The sequence below is a fragment of the Castor canadensis genome, chromosome 13 (genome assembly GCF_047511655.1).
Source record: "Castor canadensis chromosome 13, mCasCan1.hap1v2, whole genome shotgun sequence".
Classification (NCBI taxonomy): Eukaryota; Metazoa; Chordata; class Mammalia; order Rodentia; family Castoridae; genus Castor; species Castor canadensis.
The window spans coordinates 105,521,154-105,540,714 of record NC_133398.1 but is presented as its reverse complement, the minus strand read 5'-3'; the positions used below and the strand labels follow the sequence as shown (position 1 = coordinate 105,540,714).

The 19,561-nt window shown below is 43.2% G+C and overlaps 1 protein-coding gene across 7 annotated transcripts in view; it reads right to left on the bottom strand.

The window, feature by feature from the left end:
• LOC109675955 (SHC-transforming protein 3) overlaps positions 1 to 19,561 on the bottom strand; it is a 171,888-nt gene that overhangs the window by 87,844 nt on the left and 64,483 nt on the right. For 5 of the 7 annotated variants that reach the window (XM_074052413.1, XM_074052414.1, XM_074052409.1 and 2 more), the window contains exons 2-3: positions 19,052 to 19,122; positions 558 to 635 (exon numbers count right to left, since the gene is read on the bottom strand). In XM_074052413.1, the coding sequence (XP_073908514.1) occupies positions 558 to 635; positions 19,052 to 19,122 (149 nt within the window). The remainder of the gene's footprint in view (positions 1 to 557; positions 636 to 19,051; positions 19,123 to 19,561) is intronic. The other 2 variants (XM_074052411.1, XM_074052412.1) reach the window with 1 other exon arrangement.

Here is a 19,561-nt window from a genome sequence, read left to right as displayed (position 1 = left end):
TAAAGAGGAAACTGTGTGATGCCCCAACATTGGGAAGGCCCACATGGCCAAGGCAACCCAGATACTCTCCTGGCAGCTGTGGAGCCAACCAGTTGCCTTCTGGGCCCAGCTGGCAGAGAGCAGAGGGAGGTCCTGGGCTGCTACATCACTCACTTGACCTTTTGGTGTCCCACATGGCTCCTCCACATATGTCCTCTTTGGTCAGCATTTTATTAGTCATAAGACAACTACAGATTGCTATTAAAAACTAGCTCTAGAAGACAAGCAATGCACAATATGAGATCAAAGAATAGATTAGAAATAAATGCACCATGGACACAATGGATCTACTTGTTTTTCAACAAAAAATCTTTAATATCATGGAAATGGTACAATGAAATCAGTAGAAAGGCTATGGAATGGGCACCATTGGACACCCAGGAATGGATCAGTAAGATCCATGGGGGAAAGGATGGAGGGAGAAGGGGACCTGCAGAGGGCAGAGACCCAGAAGGGTACAGAGACAAGGTCACAGCTGGAGTGTGAGGACAAAAAGTATAAGAAAAGTCAGAGTGCACCTGGAGTCCACAAATCCTGGGGTTGGACCATGCAGAGGCCCAGTGGAGGCAACGAGACCCTTGGTGGGCAGTGAGCACCTGCAAGGCAAGAGAGAAGACCCTGGTTTATTCTTCACTGTCCATACCCAGTGTCAATCACTGGTCCCAAACTTCCTGTAGGAGGTGTACTGCCTGGCAGTATTTACCATCAACCTTGGGATGCTGTTCTAATTCCCTTTTCTGATGGAGCCACAATGCCAGTCCATCATTCCAGGAAGTTCCACTGGGGACACTGTAGAGCTGTGGGTCCAGCTGGCTCCTCATCTCTGTCCTCTGTCCACATTTGTGTTTTTGTGTGGACTTCATAGAAGGGAAGCCCTACTGGTTAAATTAGGGAGAAAAGGGGCAAGAGGGAGCCTTTAGAAAAGCCTGAGAAGAACTCTAGAAAATGCCAAATGAAATTTCCAAGAACTACAGGATGTAGTGACACATGTCTACATTCCCAGCACTTGGGAGACGAGAGGATTGTGAGTTCGAGGCACGTGTGTTATGTGTGTGTGTGTGTGAGAGAGAGAGAGAGAGAGAGAGAGAAGAAAGAAGGGGAAGGAAGAGGAGGGAGGGAGGAAAAGGAGAAGAAAGAAATAAAAAGTAAAAGTGTTCCTGTTGAAGCCAGGTGTCCGGGGCTGTGCAGGGTCACAAGGACCTTTGTTGCAGCCTGATGTACAGCCATGGTGAGTCCCCTGCCCACGGGCCTTGCACAGACAGAATTTCATACGGAATTTACTCCCTTCCTTCATTCTGAGCATGATTAAACCTTCAGCACTTCCTGTCAAAATCATCATGATTTTGCGGTGCATTTTTATGCTAGTAGTGGCAGAATCCCCACCTAAAGCTATGAACAATTGAGCTAAGGCACTTTGAGGCCTAAATGGTAAGCTGCTTCTCACGAGACAGCCTTAACAGCCTCCTTCAGCACAGACCATCATCCTCCATGACTATTAAAAGGTTCCATGCATATCTGGCCACACATCAGGAAGCCCTGCCTCCAGTGTGAACAAACCACAGACAGAAAGTCAGAAATAACAGGAACTTACATAGGTACATGCAGAGGGCCCAGTTCTATTCTACTACACACAAGACATTCACATTGGAGTGAAGCAAGAATTCAACCAAACACATAAAAAACGCTGCTGCTAATAAGTAGGCATTAGATGATTCAAGATTCCTGAAAACTGGGAAATCTTTTCCTGCTTGGGACCCTGCTGTTCCAGAGCCCAGAGACTGTAAGGTAGCTCTGTCTGATGTGCCCCCAAGTGAGGTCTGGCCTTCTGGGGCTCTCACCAAATTTGCAAGGCCCAGAAGTGGATTCCATTAACACTAACTGAACAGATCAGAGGGAATGCCAGTGCTAATGTATGCACAAAACACAAGTTTGAATTCATACATGAAGGTGATTGCTTAATATTTCACTTAAGAAGAAAAAAGAGGGTACAAAATTTTGTAGGAAGTGTGATTGCAAATATGCAGAAAATTAAGGGAGAATTCCGCCCCCATTTTTATACTTATGCTTTCTAAAATTTGTCTAGTGAATATGTATGTGTTTCTTTTATAACAAAATAAAAATTTATTTTTAAGACATGTGGGTTGTGTGGAGCAGTATTTTTAACCCCCAGGGGACATTTAGAAAGGTCTGAGGACGGTTTGGGTTGTCACAAACCATGGGGGTTGGTGTGTGCTACTGGCATCTGTGGATGGAGGTTGGGAGGCTACTGAACTCCCTAAAACACACAGGGTAGTCTGTCTCAAAGGCCCACACCCAAAACTAAGGAACCCAAGGACATGCCTGTTGCTTTCCCCCATAAAGGCCCTGCCCAAAATGTCAGGGGCCCCAGCTTCCCAGGCAAACAAAGTTGGCTGAGGTCACTGGTCTTCTGGAGCAGCCCTGAAGCTGTCCTGTGGATATGTGAACTTGCCCTACTCAGGGGGAGAGGAAGGTGTCCCACTGAGGCAGGCTCCTATGGGATACCTGTGTTAGAAATTCCACCAGAGGGGGCAATGTAGAGAGCACCATAAGGCTACCAGCTACCTCTGGGTAGCAGCAGACAGTGTAGGGACCCAGGGCTCATTCTGTATCTCAGTGATGGAATGCTTGACTAGTATGCAAGGCCCTGTGTTTGATAAAAAATAAATAAATAAATAAAATGATTTTAAAAGAACACAAGCCCTGGAAGGGGAGGCAGACTCACACTCCTCCAACAATATGTAGCTCTCTTAGCTGGTATCTTAAGTACTGAGATGCATTATCTAAATTATAGGAAATTTCAATTGGCTAATTAGATTTAATTTTCAGTGCTCACAAACTTTACTTCAAAAGAAGTTACAAGCTCTTAATCTTTAAGTTACCCAATGAGTCTCATTTTTCAAGGTTAGTAGTCTATGAAAGCAGGAGAGAAAGGACATTATTCCAAAATATTATGCCAAACAAAGGAAGCTATGTTTTCTAAAATAAGTGACTTCCACAGTGCACTCATTTTCATTAAAAAGGCCCTCGGGGCAGAAAGGAAGGGAAAATGATTTAATATAATTTTCTCCCCAGGCAGTTGGTCTTGTCAATCACGTCCCGTGAGCTGGTGCTCTTAATAAGTTTGCTTTCTCTGCTGCTTCATTTTTGGTTATCTCCCTGAACTCCTAAAACCTTAAGATTTCAGCAAGTGTTGACCGAATACCTACTAGGCGCTCCATGATGACTCCCCGGAAGGTATTTGTGGGAACTACCTGTCACCATAGTGACAGAGCCTATGGAGGAAACGCAAACCCCACATTTACAAGGTCAATGGGCTCCATCCCCGTTGCATTTAGACACACAACTTGGTTTTTCTTCAATAACAGACAATATTAAGAGCATTTAATGAGAAAATGATTTTGATGCTAAGGAAGAAGAGATGAATCCAACCTTTTGTATATAGTATGAACACTATATATATATAGAAATATATATATCAGAAATGCACATGAAAAATACAGCATCTTAACTAAATCATCAAAGTAGGTATCATCACTATTGGGCCAAAGTGACATCATATACTGCCTAAGACGGACACGCATACCCCTGAGACGGACACTAGTTTGAGCTGGGGATGTAACTCAGTGGTGGAGCATCTGCCTAGCAGGCACAAGACCCTGGATTCAATCCCCAGAACCACAAAAAATGTTACAAAGGGCATTTTTATGACAACTGATAGAATTTGGATGTAGACTATGGATTTAGATTTAGGTAACAGTGTTCACTCAGTGTTAAAATTTCTGATTGAATTGAGGATGTGTAAGAAAATACCATTGTTCTCAGGAAGTATACACTTAACTAGTTAGGATTACACCTTAGCAATATCACAACTTACTCTCAAATGGCTCAGAAAAAAATTTAGAAATTTTATTATCGCACACAGGATTCATTTGTCCTATTCATATGCTAGTAGAAAACTAGCATACAGTCATATAAAAAGTTTGTAAATGCATTGGAAAAATAAAGGAAATGCTGATTTAATCAAATCAAAGATACAAGTGATTATAAAATGGATATTTTGTGTTCCATACTAAAGAAAAATGCAGTGTTAAACATAGGACACAATACTTCCTATCACTCACAATGCTTCTTTTACACTTTAGAAAGTGCTTCTAGATTTATGGATGCACAGATTTTTATTACATATCACTCTTCTGCATACATAAAAACAAATAAGTGAAATAAATAAAGTATTCCTCCAATCTCTTCACATTCTGAGTCAACATTTCTGACTCCTTTTTGAATTCGGAGTTGTTCATGTCTGTGCTTTTCTATGCAGCAGCATCCTCTAAGGTGAGGGTTGAGGCTGTAGTTCAGCAGGAGAGCACCTGCCCCAAAGGGAAAAAAAAAATCTAGGCGATACAGCAGCTTTTCAAAAGAAGGCTCTGTGACTGTTTCCAGTATTTTATTCCAAGTCACTGGAGGTCATTCTATAAGCTTTAATGCTTGGCCAAGGAGACCAGGGTACTCTGGCCAACCGGAAGGACTCTTGTTCCCTTAATGGTTAGCAGCCTAATTGCTAAAGTCCATGATGTAATTAATCACACCTTTGTGAAAAACCACCAAGTGAACACAGGCTCAGGAATAATGGGAATCAGGATTGCTGCAGGCATGGCAGAAAGAGATATGAAGATGTCAATGAATCTGAGAAACATCCAGATTTCAGAGATATATCAAAATGTGAACAGGGTGCTTCTTGGGATCAAAAGACGCTGTTTGGGTTTGTGGATATCCTCTGTCCACTCCAATTTTGTGATTTAGATTTCCTGTGTCTTTTCTAAGTTCATAGGTATTTGCCTGATGCAAGGTTACAAAGACATTGCCCTATGTTTTATTCCAGAGGTTATATAGTTTCAGCATTTGCATTTAGGTCTATCAGCCAGTTCAAATTCACTTTTGTATATGATATGAGATATGGAAGGTTTTTCTTGTTTATTGTTATTCTTGGTTTTACATATAGACATCCCATTGTCTCAGCAGCATTTGTTGAAGACTATCAGTTCCTGGTTGAATTATCTTGGCACTCTATCAAAAATAAATGGACCGTCATGTGTGGGCCTCTTCTGTCCTACTCATCTGTATGTATGCCCTGACACTGATTTATACTTTATTGACTACTGTAACTTTACAGTGTGAGTTCTCCTTATATTTGCTTTTTCAAAATTATTTTGGCTATTCTAGATCCTTGATTATTCTGTATCCATGTAGGAATCAGCTTCTCAATTTCTACAAAAAGCCTTCTGGGTCTTTAATTAAAATTGTGTTAAATGTGTAGATCAATCTGGAAAGATCTGACATTTTAATAATGCTGAGTCTTTTATTTCTGTCATCAAAGTTTGGTCGTATTTAGCATATAAATTCACACATATTTTGTTAAGTTTAGCCTGAAGTGTTTTGTGGATTTTTTTTTTTTTTGCTATTGTATGTTCCTTTATAGCAGCACTGTAATGCTGCTAAAGTCACTATTAGCTCCAGTAGCTTCCATGTACTTTTTTCAGGATTTCTATGTAAATGATCAAATCACCTGCAAATGAGGATGGCTTTATTTTTTCTTGTCCAATTTGCATGACTTACATTTTTTTATTGCCTTACTTCACTGACTGGGTTCTCCAGCATAACGTTAAATAAGAGTGGTGAAAGTGGACATCTTTGCCTTATTCCAGATCTTCAGAGGGAAAGTACTGTTTTCACCATTCCTTATGATGTTGGCTGTAGGTTTTGTGGATGTGCTGTTATCACATTGAAGTCTTCTTCTGTTCCTAGTGTTTTGACAGCTTTTATCAGTATTTCTGTTGAGTTTTGTCAAAGATATTTCTGTATCTGTTGAGATTTTTATGTAATTTTTCTTTTTTAGTCTGTCTATACGGAGAATTACATTGATTTTGTAAAAATGTTGAACCAATCTTACATTCTTTGGAAAACACCTCGGTATGTGGTACATTTTTATTTTTTGATGTATAGCTGTATCCAATTTGTAAATATATTGTTAGTTACAGTATCATGTCTGTGTTCCAGAGGTCCCCCCTTGTAATGCCTCTGTGTGGTTTTGGTATCAAGACAGTATTGTCCTCACAAAATGAACCAAAAAGTATCCCTCCCCACTTTTTTTCAGTGTTGGGGTTTGAACTAAGGGCCTACACCTTGAGCCACTCACCCCACCAGCTCTTTTTTGTGGAGGGTTTTTTTTGAGATAGGGTCTCACAAACTATTTGCCTGGTCTGGCTTCGAACCAGGATCCTCCTGATCTCTGTCTCTTGAGCAGCTAGGATTATAGGGGTGAGCCACTGGCGCCTAGCTGATGATCTATTTTGGAATAGATCATAAAGAATTGGTACTATTTCTTTCATAAAGGTTGGAACCTTCTGGTTGTAGACTTTTCTCCATAGGAAGGTTTTGTTTTGGTATGATTTATTTATTCAGATTATCTGTGTTTTCTTTAGTAAACTTTGGAAGTCACGGCTTTCCAGGAACTGGTCCGTACTATCTAAGCTATCAAACCCATTGGCATCCAGCTGTCCCTTAACTCTCTCAGTGCTGTAGCTCTGTGGTCCTGTAGGGTGACACCCCTCCTTCACTCCTGACATTGGACATTTATCTTTTTTTAATGTACCTAACAAGCAGTTTATGGACTTTAGAGGTTTTTTAATCTTTGGTTTCAAATATTTTCTCTATTCTTATTCTAGTACAATTTCATTGATTTCTAACGCTCTTGAAATGGACTAAAAGACAACAAAACAGACAGGAAAACCTAGTTAGCAAGGATTCTGAGTCAAGAAATGATTCAGTATATTCTGGACTCTGGATTTAAAGAAGTTTTTAAGAACACCTTTTTATAATGCTTATATTTTCTTCTTAACAGATGGCCTAGTGTTATAATGACATAAATCCGTGTCTAGAACAATCCAAAATAGCTTTTTCAATATATATAAATTGATTCTGAGTGAGATGAAAGCATTGTGTCATATTTTAGTAGGCAGCATTTTTTTAGTAGTTATAAAATAATGAAAGGGGACTATTAGGGGAGGTGGGAGAGGAAAAGAGAATGTCAGATAATGTGAAGTATTGGAACATTCCCATCTATTTATGAGTGATGGGTAGTTAAAATGATTAAAGCATGACATGTGCATATCTGTACACCCTGGACTATCAATATACACTTTAAAATAAATGAAGGACAGGAGTCCTTCCAGAAGTGGGTGCCAGAGGGTGGGGAGAGGGCATAAGGGTGAATGTGGTGGGTGTATTTTGTATTCATATATGAAAATAAAATAATGACACCTGTTGAAATTGTTCTAAGAAGAGGAGGAGGGAAAGAAGGGAGAACGATGAAGAGGATAAATCTAACTAAGATATATTTTAAGCACATATGTAAATATCACAATGTATCACTTGTACGACTTCTATATGCTAATAAGATAAATTAATGAGCTGGTTTACAGCAGCTGATATTTTAGGATAGATGACAAATGGGTCTGTGTCTTTAAAAACCCCAAATAATAAGCAGTAAGGTAAAAGTCTCTAGATAAAATCAGACTACGTGGTCTTGTAGTTCATAGAACAAGTATATTTGTGGCAAATGTTCAAGCTTGAGAGAATGGGCAGAGGACCAGGAGAATGGGAGCAGGTGTTCAGTTGGGGGCATTCAGTTGCGGGGGGGTAGTTTGCAAAAGAAACAAGTTTGGAAGGAAATTATAGGCAGGTCAAGCAGAGCACTGAGCGCTAAGAACATTTCTTGCATTCTACAGGTAGTGGGTAAATAGGGAAGTTCAACAGGGAGTACCATGTTTCAGGCACACTAGCCTAGTAGCAGAAACAAAGGAAACTAAAGGTGAGAAAGATCAAAAGCCACAAGGAGGCTTCCCAGGGGGGCACCAAGGAGCACTGGTAACTGACCCAGGGGAGAGATGAGATGAACAGACTCCTAGGTTTGGAATCTTGGAAAGTGTGTGGATTGTGGCTACGATGAAGATTCAGAGGAGGTGAGTGGACCCACTCCAGAGATGAAATGAGAAGGGAGAAAATAAACAGAAGAGGCCCCACAGTGACAGGATTATGCCTCGTAACCAGACTGACCATCCCAGAAAGGCAAGCGTCCAGCAGACCACTGTAAATGCAGGCCAGGACTTGAGGAAGTTCACAGATGGAGATACTGACTGGCAACTTCTCACCCACAAGTGTCCTTGATGCAATGAGATTACCAACAGGGTGAAAATAGAAAGAAAATGAAAATACAAATCTTAGCTAACATGTTTGAGACCCTCCTGGTCCTAGACAGGAAGGTAAGTGCTTTTCAGGTGTTAGCTCAATAAATTCTCAAAACTGTAATGAAAAATACACCATTGTGATTTGCATTGCAGAGATAGGGAAGAGACACAGAGAAGTCCTGTGCACAAAGTCACCCAGCTGGAAAGCGCCAGATCCCAGACAAAAGTCTGACTCCAAACCTGCACCATGAGGCTGCCTCTGACACAGCAAAGGGATCCTTATGGAATGATCTATTTGGGGTATAAGTGAGCTCAGAGACAGAAAAGGAGCAGTCAGAGAGGTACACTGTGACACAAACGTGCTTCTGGCATGAGGATCATAAATACACACCCTGCCAGATGGTCCTTACAGATGGTCCTTACAGAGACTATGGGAATGACTGCCACGATTCACTGTGTGGAATCTATTTAAACCATTCTCAGCCACCAAGACATCTATGTTCTCCATTTTTAAAATTTCTGGATGAGTGGGATCAGTTGAAATAAAAATAAAAGGACTTCTTTTCAAAGCTGTGGCTTCATAGATGGCAGGTGCAAATGGTTTCAAAGTTAAAAATAGAACATTAGAACAATGGTTCTCAAAGTGGGGTACCTGGACAGGCAGTAACCTGTCCCCTGAAAACTTGTTAGAAATCGAGTTTTCATGCCCCACCTCAGACCTACTAAATCAGAAAGGCAGCGGTGGGATCTGTGTTGTAACAAGTGCTCCAGGTGATTTGGATGTAAGCTCCAGTTTGACAGCTACTGCTTTAAAAATGAGATGATCTGTGCATGAGCACCAAGTCTTTGGGAACCAAGTCCCAATCAGAGAGCCTGCAGAACACAGACCATCCCTGTGACCCTGCTCTAACCACCCTGCTGGGGTCCTAGAGGTTCACACTCCAGGGGAGACCAAAGTCTTTCCTTCTGGCACCATGTGGCAGGGAAAAGATGGACATCCTTTGATCCTTATTGTCATCATCATGGATCAGGATCCTGCCGGAGGTCTCCCAGGCCTTACCTCAGCACCACTGCTACAATTTAGATCTTCAGTATCCCCCAGAGGCCCATGTGTTTGGTCCTCAGTTTGGTGCTATTGGGTAGTGCTGAGGATATTTAGGAGGAGGGGACTTGTGGGAGGTCCTTAGGTCATTTGGGCTGTGAGACCTTCTTCCTCTTTTGCTCCCTGGCTCATGATACAAGTGGTTTTGCACTATTCTTCTGCCATAATATGCTGCCTTGCTACAAGCCCAAAGAAAGGAGCAAACCAATCTTGGATTAAAACCTCCAAAATTGTGAGCCAATATAAACATTTTCTCTTTATAATTATCTCAGGTATTTTGTCATAGTGAGGCAAAGCCTAACACATTTCTGAAGCAGAACCTCCATGAAAGGATGTCATTTCCCCAGCCTTGAACTGGAATGTTCCACCAACTAGAGTGTTCCACCAGGAGGTGGGGCCAGCTTCATAAACTGCCAAGGAAGTCAATAAATAGACAATTAAATAAGTGCCAAGACATTGCATGTAAAGCTCTGCAAAATCCTAAAGGCGCTTTGAAACACTCAGACGTTCTATGTCTAATTCCTGCCTCTGCCCATCTTATCCCCTTTTCTCTGAATCCCAGTAACATCTGAACTGTTCTTGCCACTTGCTCTTCCTTGACAGACATCCTACAAGCTTATGCTTACCTGGCTGCCCTCACTCATGCCAGACCCAGGGGTCTGCCATGCACACACACATGCCCACCCATCAATCACAGGACAGCCACAAGGAGCTTTTCAAGTTTTCCCTGCCCTTGGTAATACCCGTCCTCACCGCTAGAGGCAGCTTCACAGCTTGCACCTGAGCTCCATGCTGGCTGTCCAGAAAATAATGAAGAGCTGGCTACCAGGCTCAGTGTGTTAATCAGCAATTGCATGGTAGGAACAGAATGGAAGAAGGGTGTCTGTGTTTCCCAGTTAGTGGGAGAGGACAGGAAGTCAAGCTGCTTTACTCAGATCTTTGGGTGAGAAAAGGAAGATGGTCTTCCCAACCCCTCCCCACCTATCCATGTGTCCCCATCCCTAGCTATCTATGGTAGTTAGAGCCTCATTCTTTCTGTTGACTATTCACCACAAGTGCTTGATTAAGAAGACTTTTGTTTTGCTACATTTCCTCCTCTCAGAGTTGCTGGATCACAGGAAGAGGGTGTCTGCCATTCTTGGGATGAACGAAGCCAGAAGGAAGGGGCAGGGCAGATCTGCAGAGGCCACACTGCCCTCAGAGCTGAGCCTCTCTATCTGTGGACCTGCCCCCTTCACGCTACCAATGGCAGATGCCCCACACAGGCTGTGCCTTTAGTTGCCTTCACCGCACCTAGCATAAGATTGTCATTCCCCCACGGTCAGGAAGTGCCCTTCAATGGTTTTGTAACTTACAGTTGATTTCCCTTCTCCAAATGGTGTCCACCTGCCTGGGGTCCTTGTGGAGTTGGCCAGGAATCATGTCTTACTCATGGGCAATATATTCTATTGGGCTTCTCGTGGCCGTGGACTCTGGATTCACACTGCTTGGGTTCAAACTCAACTCTGTGCCCTCCTAGATATGTGGACAATTTGATCTCTGACCCCTCACCCCCAAGATGCACTGGGGTTACTAAGAAAAGACCACATGATCCCTCATCACTGTCTGAAATTACTAGGTAGAATGATGTAAATTTGCTGGCATTTGATCATTTTCATCTCCAAAAATGCCAAGTTCCTATGATTTGCCTGAATATCCCACTTAGGGAGATGCTTGTATGTTTATTTTTCTTTCTCTCTCTTTCCCCATAATAGAAGGTAAATTCCTATTCTGTACTCTATGCTCAATATCTAAACAGTGACTGGCCGTATGTAGTATGTGCTCAGGAAGTATTTGTTGAATGAATGGGTGATGTACTCAGTGCAGTGTCTGGACCATGGCACATCTTCCACACTTGTTCATTTCACTGTCATTATTAGTAATCAGCACATGAGGGACATAGAATGACACACTAAGTAATACTGGTGCAGGTGAAAATGAATGCTCCATCCCCAAATATTTTTCAATAACTTTAGTTTGTTACATCAAAACAATCCTTCTCTTCAGTTAGACAAAATATCCTGGATAAAGTTGGTTCAGATGATGACAATTCTGTCAGTCAGCAATGGATATTACTCTATGAAGGGTGAATAGCAAACTAAGATGTATGATGATAAACCTATCTGGATTGCTGAACACCTACTATGTGCCAGGTGCAGCCCCAGCACTTGGCAGGTATCATTTCTAAATCTCTCAGTAAGCCTGCAGGTGGGGTGAGGATTCCATTCCTATTCCTTGGACAAGGACGCCAACCCTAGAGAGCTAGATCATGTTGATGGAGCACCTGTTTCTCTATGTGGTAGGTGTGGGCTGGTACCCAGGATCCCTGACCTCACCCACCAGATCAGGAAGTTGGTGACCCAACATCACTAGGCCCTGCTCAGAAAAGGCAGGAGCTAGCTGTCCAGTGACTGGACCAAGACAACTGTCAGAGGAGCCTCAACCCAGAAACCGATTCAGAGAGATAGACATGGGGAGCCCAGTACTTTGGCACTGTGTGGCTTCAGCCAGTGTTGTCACCTGGCAGCCCTAGTCACTCTGAGACACTGGACAGTCCCTTCAATAATATGGCCATGCTCCTTCAAGTGGGGCCTCTGCCATTCTGATGGTGGCTTCTCCAGCTTTCTCAGACAGTTCAGGGTAGCACTGAACAACTGGGATTGTCCATTACATGAGGGAAAAGAGCAATGGGCAGATAGCCCAGATTCTGGCTCCCTAAAAAGGACCCCCCCAGGATGGAACTTACAGCAGGCCCTGTCAGAAGGGCCTGGTGACTACTCTCCCTGCTTTTTGTACCTATTCCTGCTGGAGCTCTCTAGATAGCCTCCCTAATAACCTCACCCCACAGCTCAGGGTCTAGTGGGGGCAGGGAGGAGGGATGCAAATTAAAACTCACATACATACCTTGTGGGTCCCTACCCTCTGCCACAGCTGTACCAGATGTTTCCACAGTGATATCTTGCTTAACCTCACAAACAAAAATGAATCTAGTTGCATGCATTAAAGTTGAGGTACTGCATATGGGAGCAGAACAGGATGAGGCCTGGAGGAGGCAGGGCCTGTGTCCTTCTCCCCCAGGGCTTTTCTGGTATCTTAACTTCAGCAAGGCTCAGGCCAAACTGCCGCAGATGCAGACTGGCCCTGTGGTCCTTCATGGAGCTGGCTCAGGCCCCTACTCCTGGATGCACATTAGAATTGCTACCCAGGGTGGACAGGCAGTGCCACAGAAGGGCTTTCCAGGAGTGACCCTACCCACATTCCAGTTCCAGATACCCTGAGGGTCTTGCTGGAGAGCCCAGCCCAAGTCCAAGCCATCCTCCTGCCCTGTTCCACTAGTATACCATGTGGTTGGGGGAGAAATTCCCAGTTTAGGTGCTCCCTCCTCTGAGAAGACTCCGAGACTCACCCTGGCCCCCAGGGACCCAATTCCAGGTCTCCAAAATAATTTTCTCTTGTCTGCCATGGATGCTTGTCCCAATGCCTTGTGACTCTGGGCTCCTCCCCTGGTCCCCTATAGACCTGCCCCACACTCCTGTGCTGGGCACATTCCTACATGCAAATGCCCATAAAGGAGACTCAAGGGTTGAAATTTTTCTAGCTGGTGTTAAGACTGAAGTAACAATGTAGAAGTGAGTTTTGTTCCAAAGGCAGGATGCATACACGCAGATTTTTTAAAAAGAATAATAAACTGTGAAAACACTAGCTTCCCCCAGCCTGCCAACCTCACCCCTTCTGGGGGGCTGTAAGAAGCTTGAGTTCAAAGCACATTTAGAACAAGTACAATTAGAATGAGCTTGGAAGACTCAGACTCTAAGTCAGCCATTCTGCACTATCCAAATGCACGGAGGCGGAGAGAGGCGATTCATACTGGCGTTCTTCCTTCCTCATTCTGAGACTCGATCAGCCACAAAGAAACTATAAAAATAGATTCGCTCCTTTCCCTGGCATATCTAACTGAAATCAACATGAGAACTGTTTATCTTGTAGTGACAAAGAAATTGTGAAATATAGTGATCAAATAGTTGATTTGTAAAAATCAGATCTACCGATAAGATTCCCTCTCAGATCTCAGGAAGCCCAAGAGCAAAATCAGCTTCATTTTCCATAGCATGGGCCAGGGGTAAAAGTGTACACCTTAGCATGCTTTATGTGGCAGGTCCCCAAAGACAGGCACTTCAGAATTACCTCCTTGGTGTTTCCAAAGTGAGTAAGTTGCAGTAACTTGGTTAAGCCTGCATTCATTATGTCTTCATGAACATAAAGCATTCACAGCAAATTCCTGCCAATTTAGGAGAGTTCATGATGCCACCCACTCTCCAAGAAGAAATAATTACCATGAAACGTGAACAAAAGATGCTCAGAGCCTCACTGCCCTGGATATTGCCATCATTCAACTGGGCAGGTGTCATTAGACCTTCACTGCATTCCCCGGACATGTGAGGTTCCCAGGGTTCCTACCTTTCTTTCTCTATTCCTTTTTCTGTTCCAACCACCCCTGCCCCAGCCAGGGTGATACCCTGAAGATAGTAAATCCTTGACGAGCAACACAAATCTCTTGTTATTAAATGTGGTCTTTCTTAAAACCACACAGTGCAACATTTCGGTCCCCAAATAACTTGTGAGTCAACGTGATTCAACCTCACTCAAAGAAAATTTAACAGGGTGAGCATTCAGTCTGGGGGAAGATGTTCACACACACGACAATAAATGGAGGGAAGCTGGGGTGGGATGCACGTGGATGGGAATGCTCAATGGAGCTAAAGGATTGCATGGTGAAAGTTTTTACCTTGAACTTTTTTGCAACAAGAGCAGAGCTTTCCGGGTCAACTCTTGGAAAAAAAGAGAGGTGGACAGAGTGGTGAGAAGCTCTGAGTCTGATCTGGCTGGTTCTCCTTCTGCTGAAGATGAAACCATCCATGCACAAGGCAGGTATCAAGAGACCACATCCATGCACACAGCGCTGTGATTCTCAGGGATGTCCTCGATTCACACATGTCCCCTTTTCATATCACCAGGGATGGCTTGCTATTCACTCAAATTCAAAGTCCCATACTTACCAAATTCTTAGCCCCTTCAGACCAATAGTACTGGTCACATCCCTACCTTCTAACTCAAGTACCTCAGGTAAACCATTAAGCAGAAAAGTTGCCCTGCACAGCCTACAGCCCACTCATTTGCGGTGGCTGGTCTGTTTGTCCACTTGTGCCTCCACCTTGTGACTTTAGTACTATGGGGATGCCAAGAGTAGTGACAGCCCTCTGAACTTCAGCACATGTACTCCAACACCCCTGAGAAAGTCTCCAAAGGTCCCAGAGCACACACTGAACAAGGACGTGTGATTCTGGCTTTTAGACTATGGTGATTTCATGCATACTCCTGAAGATTTCCAGAACCCTCCCATTTGAAGCAGAATCCTCACATTTGTTTATACAAAGTGCAGTGCCACACATGAAGCCCATCCGAGGGCCTGGGTTGGTGGCCCCATGCATAAGTCCAGGTCAAACAAGGGTCTTTGGATCCACTAAAATAAGGGAAGAACTTAAAAACAGATTCTGTTATTCTCTCTTACAGTTTGGAAATAGCAGGTTATGTGCAGCCCTGGACAATGTGTTCTGAATCTATCTGCTGCTCACCTTGGAGGTATAGCAACTTCACACATTGCTGAGTGCTTGTGTCCACTTGACCATGAGTGGAAGCAAACTGGACAGCCACCCCATGCATCCAAGCAGTGCAGGAAGTCATCTGGGATCATTTATAACCAGAAATCCATGTCATGCATTTGCATTTCTTGTTGAAGACAGACAGGCATGTTTGCAATTTTGTTGGAGAAGGGCCACCTCACTGAGTGCCCCAGATTTAATTGTGTATGTATTCATAGTCTTCCATGTTCTAAAACTGCCTTAAAGGAGCTTCCAATGATAGACAGAGTTTAACATAATACATAAAATAAAAACAGATGAGGAAATCAAAGTAAAGGTAAGAGGAGGTCAGGCTGCAATGGCCTAGTGACAAAGGACATGGGGGCTTTTTGACTCTGTCCAGGGCTTAACCAGGCAGGGCTAACCTGAGCAGAGATTCCAAGCCCTAGGGGCTCTGCAGGCCAGGGGAGCAGGACCACTCCATGAGCACTGCACATGCTTAGACTCCAGAGCACATTCTCCTCCCTGGAGCCTTTGCTATATGATGTGGCAAGTGCCATCATGCAGGAAATTCAGCACCAATTTCCTACAGTGTGAGATGAGAGGGTCACAGAAGAATTCTCAGGAAGGTATCCATGAGGTGTGCCATGCAGTTCTCTGAAATCCCGTTCAAGGCCAGGATGATGCCCAGCCTCTGTAGCTGTGGTAGCCACTATGGAAATCCAATGGCCCCACTCAGATAAAAGAAGAGTTCTCTGACTGACCTCCTTCTAGGGAGCCGGGGTCCTCCTCACTTGGGGACTCCTCTCCCATAGGGTGACACCAGCCCAAGTTCCTTCCCTCCAGGTCTTTGGGGGCTGCACAGCAGGCTGAAATATGACACAAATGTTGGGGAGGGAAGTAAGGGGGACCCGCCAGCCAGTTGAGCAAGTTTGGAAAACATTAAAACAGCTAAGTTTCATTGGCCCCTATAGCAAGGTTTCTATATAGTCTTTAATATTCAATATATATTTTGAGTCTACAAAGATGGAAGGCAGGGGATACATTATATGCCACATTCTGTAACTATATTTGACAAGAGCTACTTTTAGGAGACAGCTCAGAGGATTTGTTCTCTGCTAGGTATGGTGACCCTTCGGGAAGTGATTTTCTTCTGCAGAATCTACTTGTACCTCAGAAGTACATCTCTGTCCATGGGGCACCCTTACACAATGCTGGGTTCTCCTGTGGTCTCCATGTGCAAGCTGGTCCTGGGGAAGCAATGGCTACAAAGGGCTGCCATCATCACTACCTTGATTGCCCTGCTGCTTGTGGACACTTGTTTGGGGTCCTGTATCCACTGTGCTGAACACAAGGTAGCAATGAGACTTAGCAAACCTCATCAGCACTTCCTCTTTGCCAGGCACTGTGCTACAGAAACTGTTTGGTTCCTCAGAGCCACTGAGCTGGATGTATTCTGGTACTTTTCTGACTAGACATGCCATCAATGTCATTCTCAATTTTACAGGTAAACTGGCAGAGCTGGGCCCTCCAGCCAGCCCATCTCAACCAAGCAGGCAGTGATTGGAGTGAATGAGTCACCAAGCCACTTGGACCTAGGTGTAGGATCATTTGACAGCTGCACTAAGCACCTAAGCAATGGCAAGTTCAGCAGGTAATTTTTAAAGTCATGTTTTAAGTAGGAAACCAATAATCCATGCTCAGTGTTTATGAAAGGGCCAAAATAAATTTAAACTCAGATGCTAGGAACAGCATATAAACCTACCCTGAAAAAGACACATGGTACAGCTGTCAGAGCCTCCAAATTCTATCTGGATGTAACTTTTAAACTATATCCAAAATGCATTAAAACAGAGAAGTAGGGATTATTTGCTTATAAAAATGGATTTCTAAAATAAAAGGCATGGCTGGAGTGCCTTTGGAAATAAATTTTCCTAGTGTCTCCAACATATAGCTTAATCATAACATTAAATTTCCCTACAATATTCCAAGAATATCATCGGCACATCAGTACACTATGATTACACCCTTAATTACAACTGAGACCTTAAAAGCTCCACACTGTGCCACATGCACAAGACATTTGTGGAGCAGTCTCCTAGCGGATGCAAAGGGCTTCCTTCAGAGGTTGATTTGTCAAATTCTTTCCTTTGAGTGCTCTCCAGCAATTAACTATGGTAAGAAACACGTCACATGATAAAGATGACCCAAGGGACAGAAAGCACCATAGAGACAAGCAAACATGGCTTTCAAAAGTCTAGTAAAACAAAAGGCAATTCTGGTGCAATCAGAATTCAGCACCAAGTGTCCTAAGTCGACGTACAGTGTCCCACCTGCTCCATTATGCTGCTTCACTGTTTCACAAGTCTAAATGGAACAATGCTGGACAAAGACATCCAATGTCCAAACCCACCAATGTCTGTCCCACCAGCTTTCTTCTGCAATATTATTATTGCTTTTGTGCGCTTGGGTTCTACACCAGAGATCCCCAAGAATTAAATCTTCATCAAAGGGAAAAGTAGAATTATTTGCTTATTCTCTTGCCCCACCCATCACCACCCTAGTGGGGCAAGATTTGGTCTGTGTCCTTTAAGTGCCTCCCATTCATTTTCATGTACATCTTTCTCCCCAACACTGGAAAGCTGGGCAAAGTATACATCCCATGTTACCTGGCAGGTTGTATGTACATAGCCAGTAGCGTATCTCAATAAAAACATTGGAAGGATTTAAATGGCATGAAACTACCTCACAAATTCCAGCATCTGTAAAGGAAATCAGTAAAAATCGACTCTCATTTCTTTAAAGCAACAGCTTCCACGCAGAAGTACGTAAACAGGTGCATACGGTTCTCATCACCTCCCCCCGCCACCCTCGCACTGGCAAGTGTTCTTCCTACTCCAGTGCACCTGTGTGCCTCTTCATGCGTATGGTGAATGAATGATTTTAAGTGCTCTGGAAGTTTCATAAACCATTTTCTACAAATATGTGGGATGGACTCCTTCCCTAGCATAGATCAGCAGTGTTGGTAGAGTCTCCCCATGTGTCTTGAGTCGCTTTAGGAGAAGAGAAGCGTCAGCTCTGGACCACGAGCTTCTTCAGTGAGGAGGCAGAGGCACTATACAGCGCTCAGAACAGGACTGAAACGTGTACGTTACTGCAGACAATTGCTTTCTTGGCAAGTGCTCAACCACTGAGCTGCAATCCCAGCACAAAGATCGCTCCCAAAGCGCCATCTTTACATTCTAGCTTGCTAACTCAAAGACACACAGCACAATGGTTTGAATCAGGTACACAAGAGGTATTTTCTGAAGTAATTGTTCAATGAAGCAATTCCACAACTGCCAAAGCAACACGAACTCCTTGGCTACAGAAACACTTTCTTTCATAGACTTTGTCCTCATTCTGCCCTATGAGATGATCTAAATTGGTATTTTTCTGATGGTATAAACCCTACTAGAAAGGATACTAAGCTGTAAAATTTCATAAAAACAGTGCTTAATTCTGGTGGCCCTTAAGAAGTTTAGAATTTTGTTAGTAGCAGAGAATAAATGTATATGTGTGTGTATTTGTGTGTATATATATATGTTGTATATATGTATGTGTATGAATATATATATCTTGACATCTTGATTTTCTTTTTTAAAAAGAACACAGTTCTGTAAATTTTAAAATACCAATCTCATATTACCGTTTCCTATGGTAAAGAAACAAACATAAGCACTGAGTCTGCTGCATTTGTCTGCAGCTCAGTTATTAAATTAAATTTTGCAGCCTGAGCGTCCTTCATGATGACCTGACTGGCATGTCACAAAGATGGACTAGGGCACTAATGTCTTAAGACACTCTCCGTCCCAGTCTCCAACACCAAAAGAGGCAGTCTTTTCTTCTGGAAATGTCCAGGTTGTGAACCTCTGAGGTCTTTCCTTTCTAAGGTAAAGTCATGGAAGTCCACTTTCAAGGGGTCTTACCTGGTAATCTGGGTTCTTGTACTGAAGTCAAGAGACCTCATTGAGCGCAGGACTTCAATGCACCCCAAGTACTGCAAGGGAAGAAACAGAAATCATAAGCCTTGTAACAGAGATGAAGAGACAGTCCTAACTACAGCGGGGGCATTTGGGGAGGCAGTATATAGTCCTTGAGTCACATTTTAACTCCAAGTTCTGCTTTTATTAAAGCAATAACTCATATCCATAAAAAACTCATATCTCATATCCTCACATCCTAAGTGTTTAGGATTGGCACTACAGTTGACCTCTTTTTGAGAGAGGTCTTGCTATGTAACCCAGGCTGGCCTTGAACTCTTGATCCTCCTGCCTCAGCTCCCAAGTGCTGGGATTACAGGTATGCACCATCACAACCAGTTTACACTTGAATTTTCTAAAACATACTAGTATTGTCATTTTTTTTGATGTACCTTTTTCAAAGCTTTTGTTGAAGTATAATTTATGCACTGTAAAATCTTAAATGCTTAACTAAAT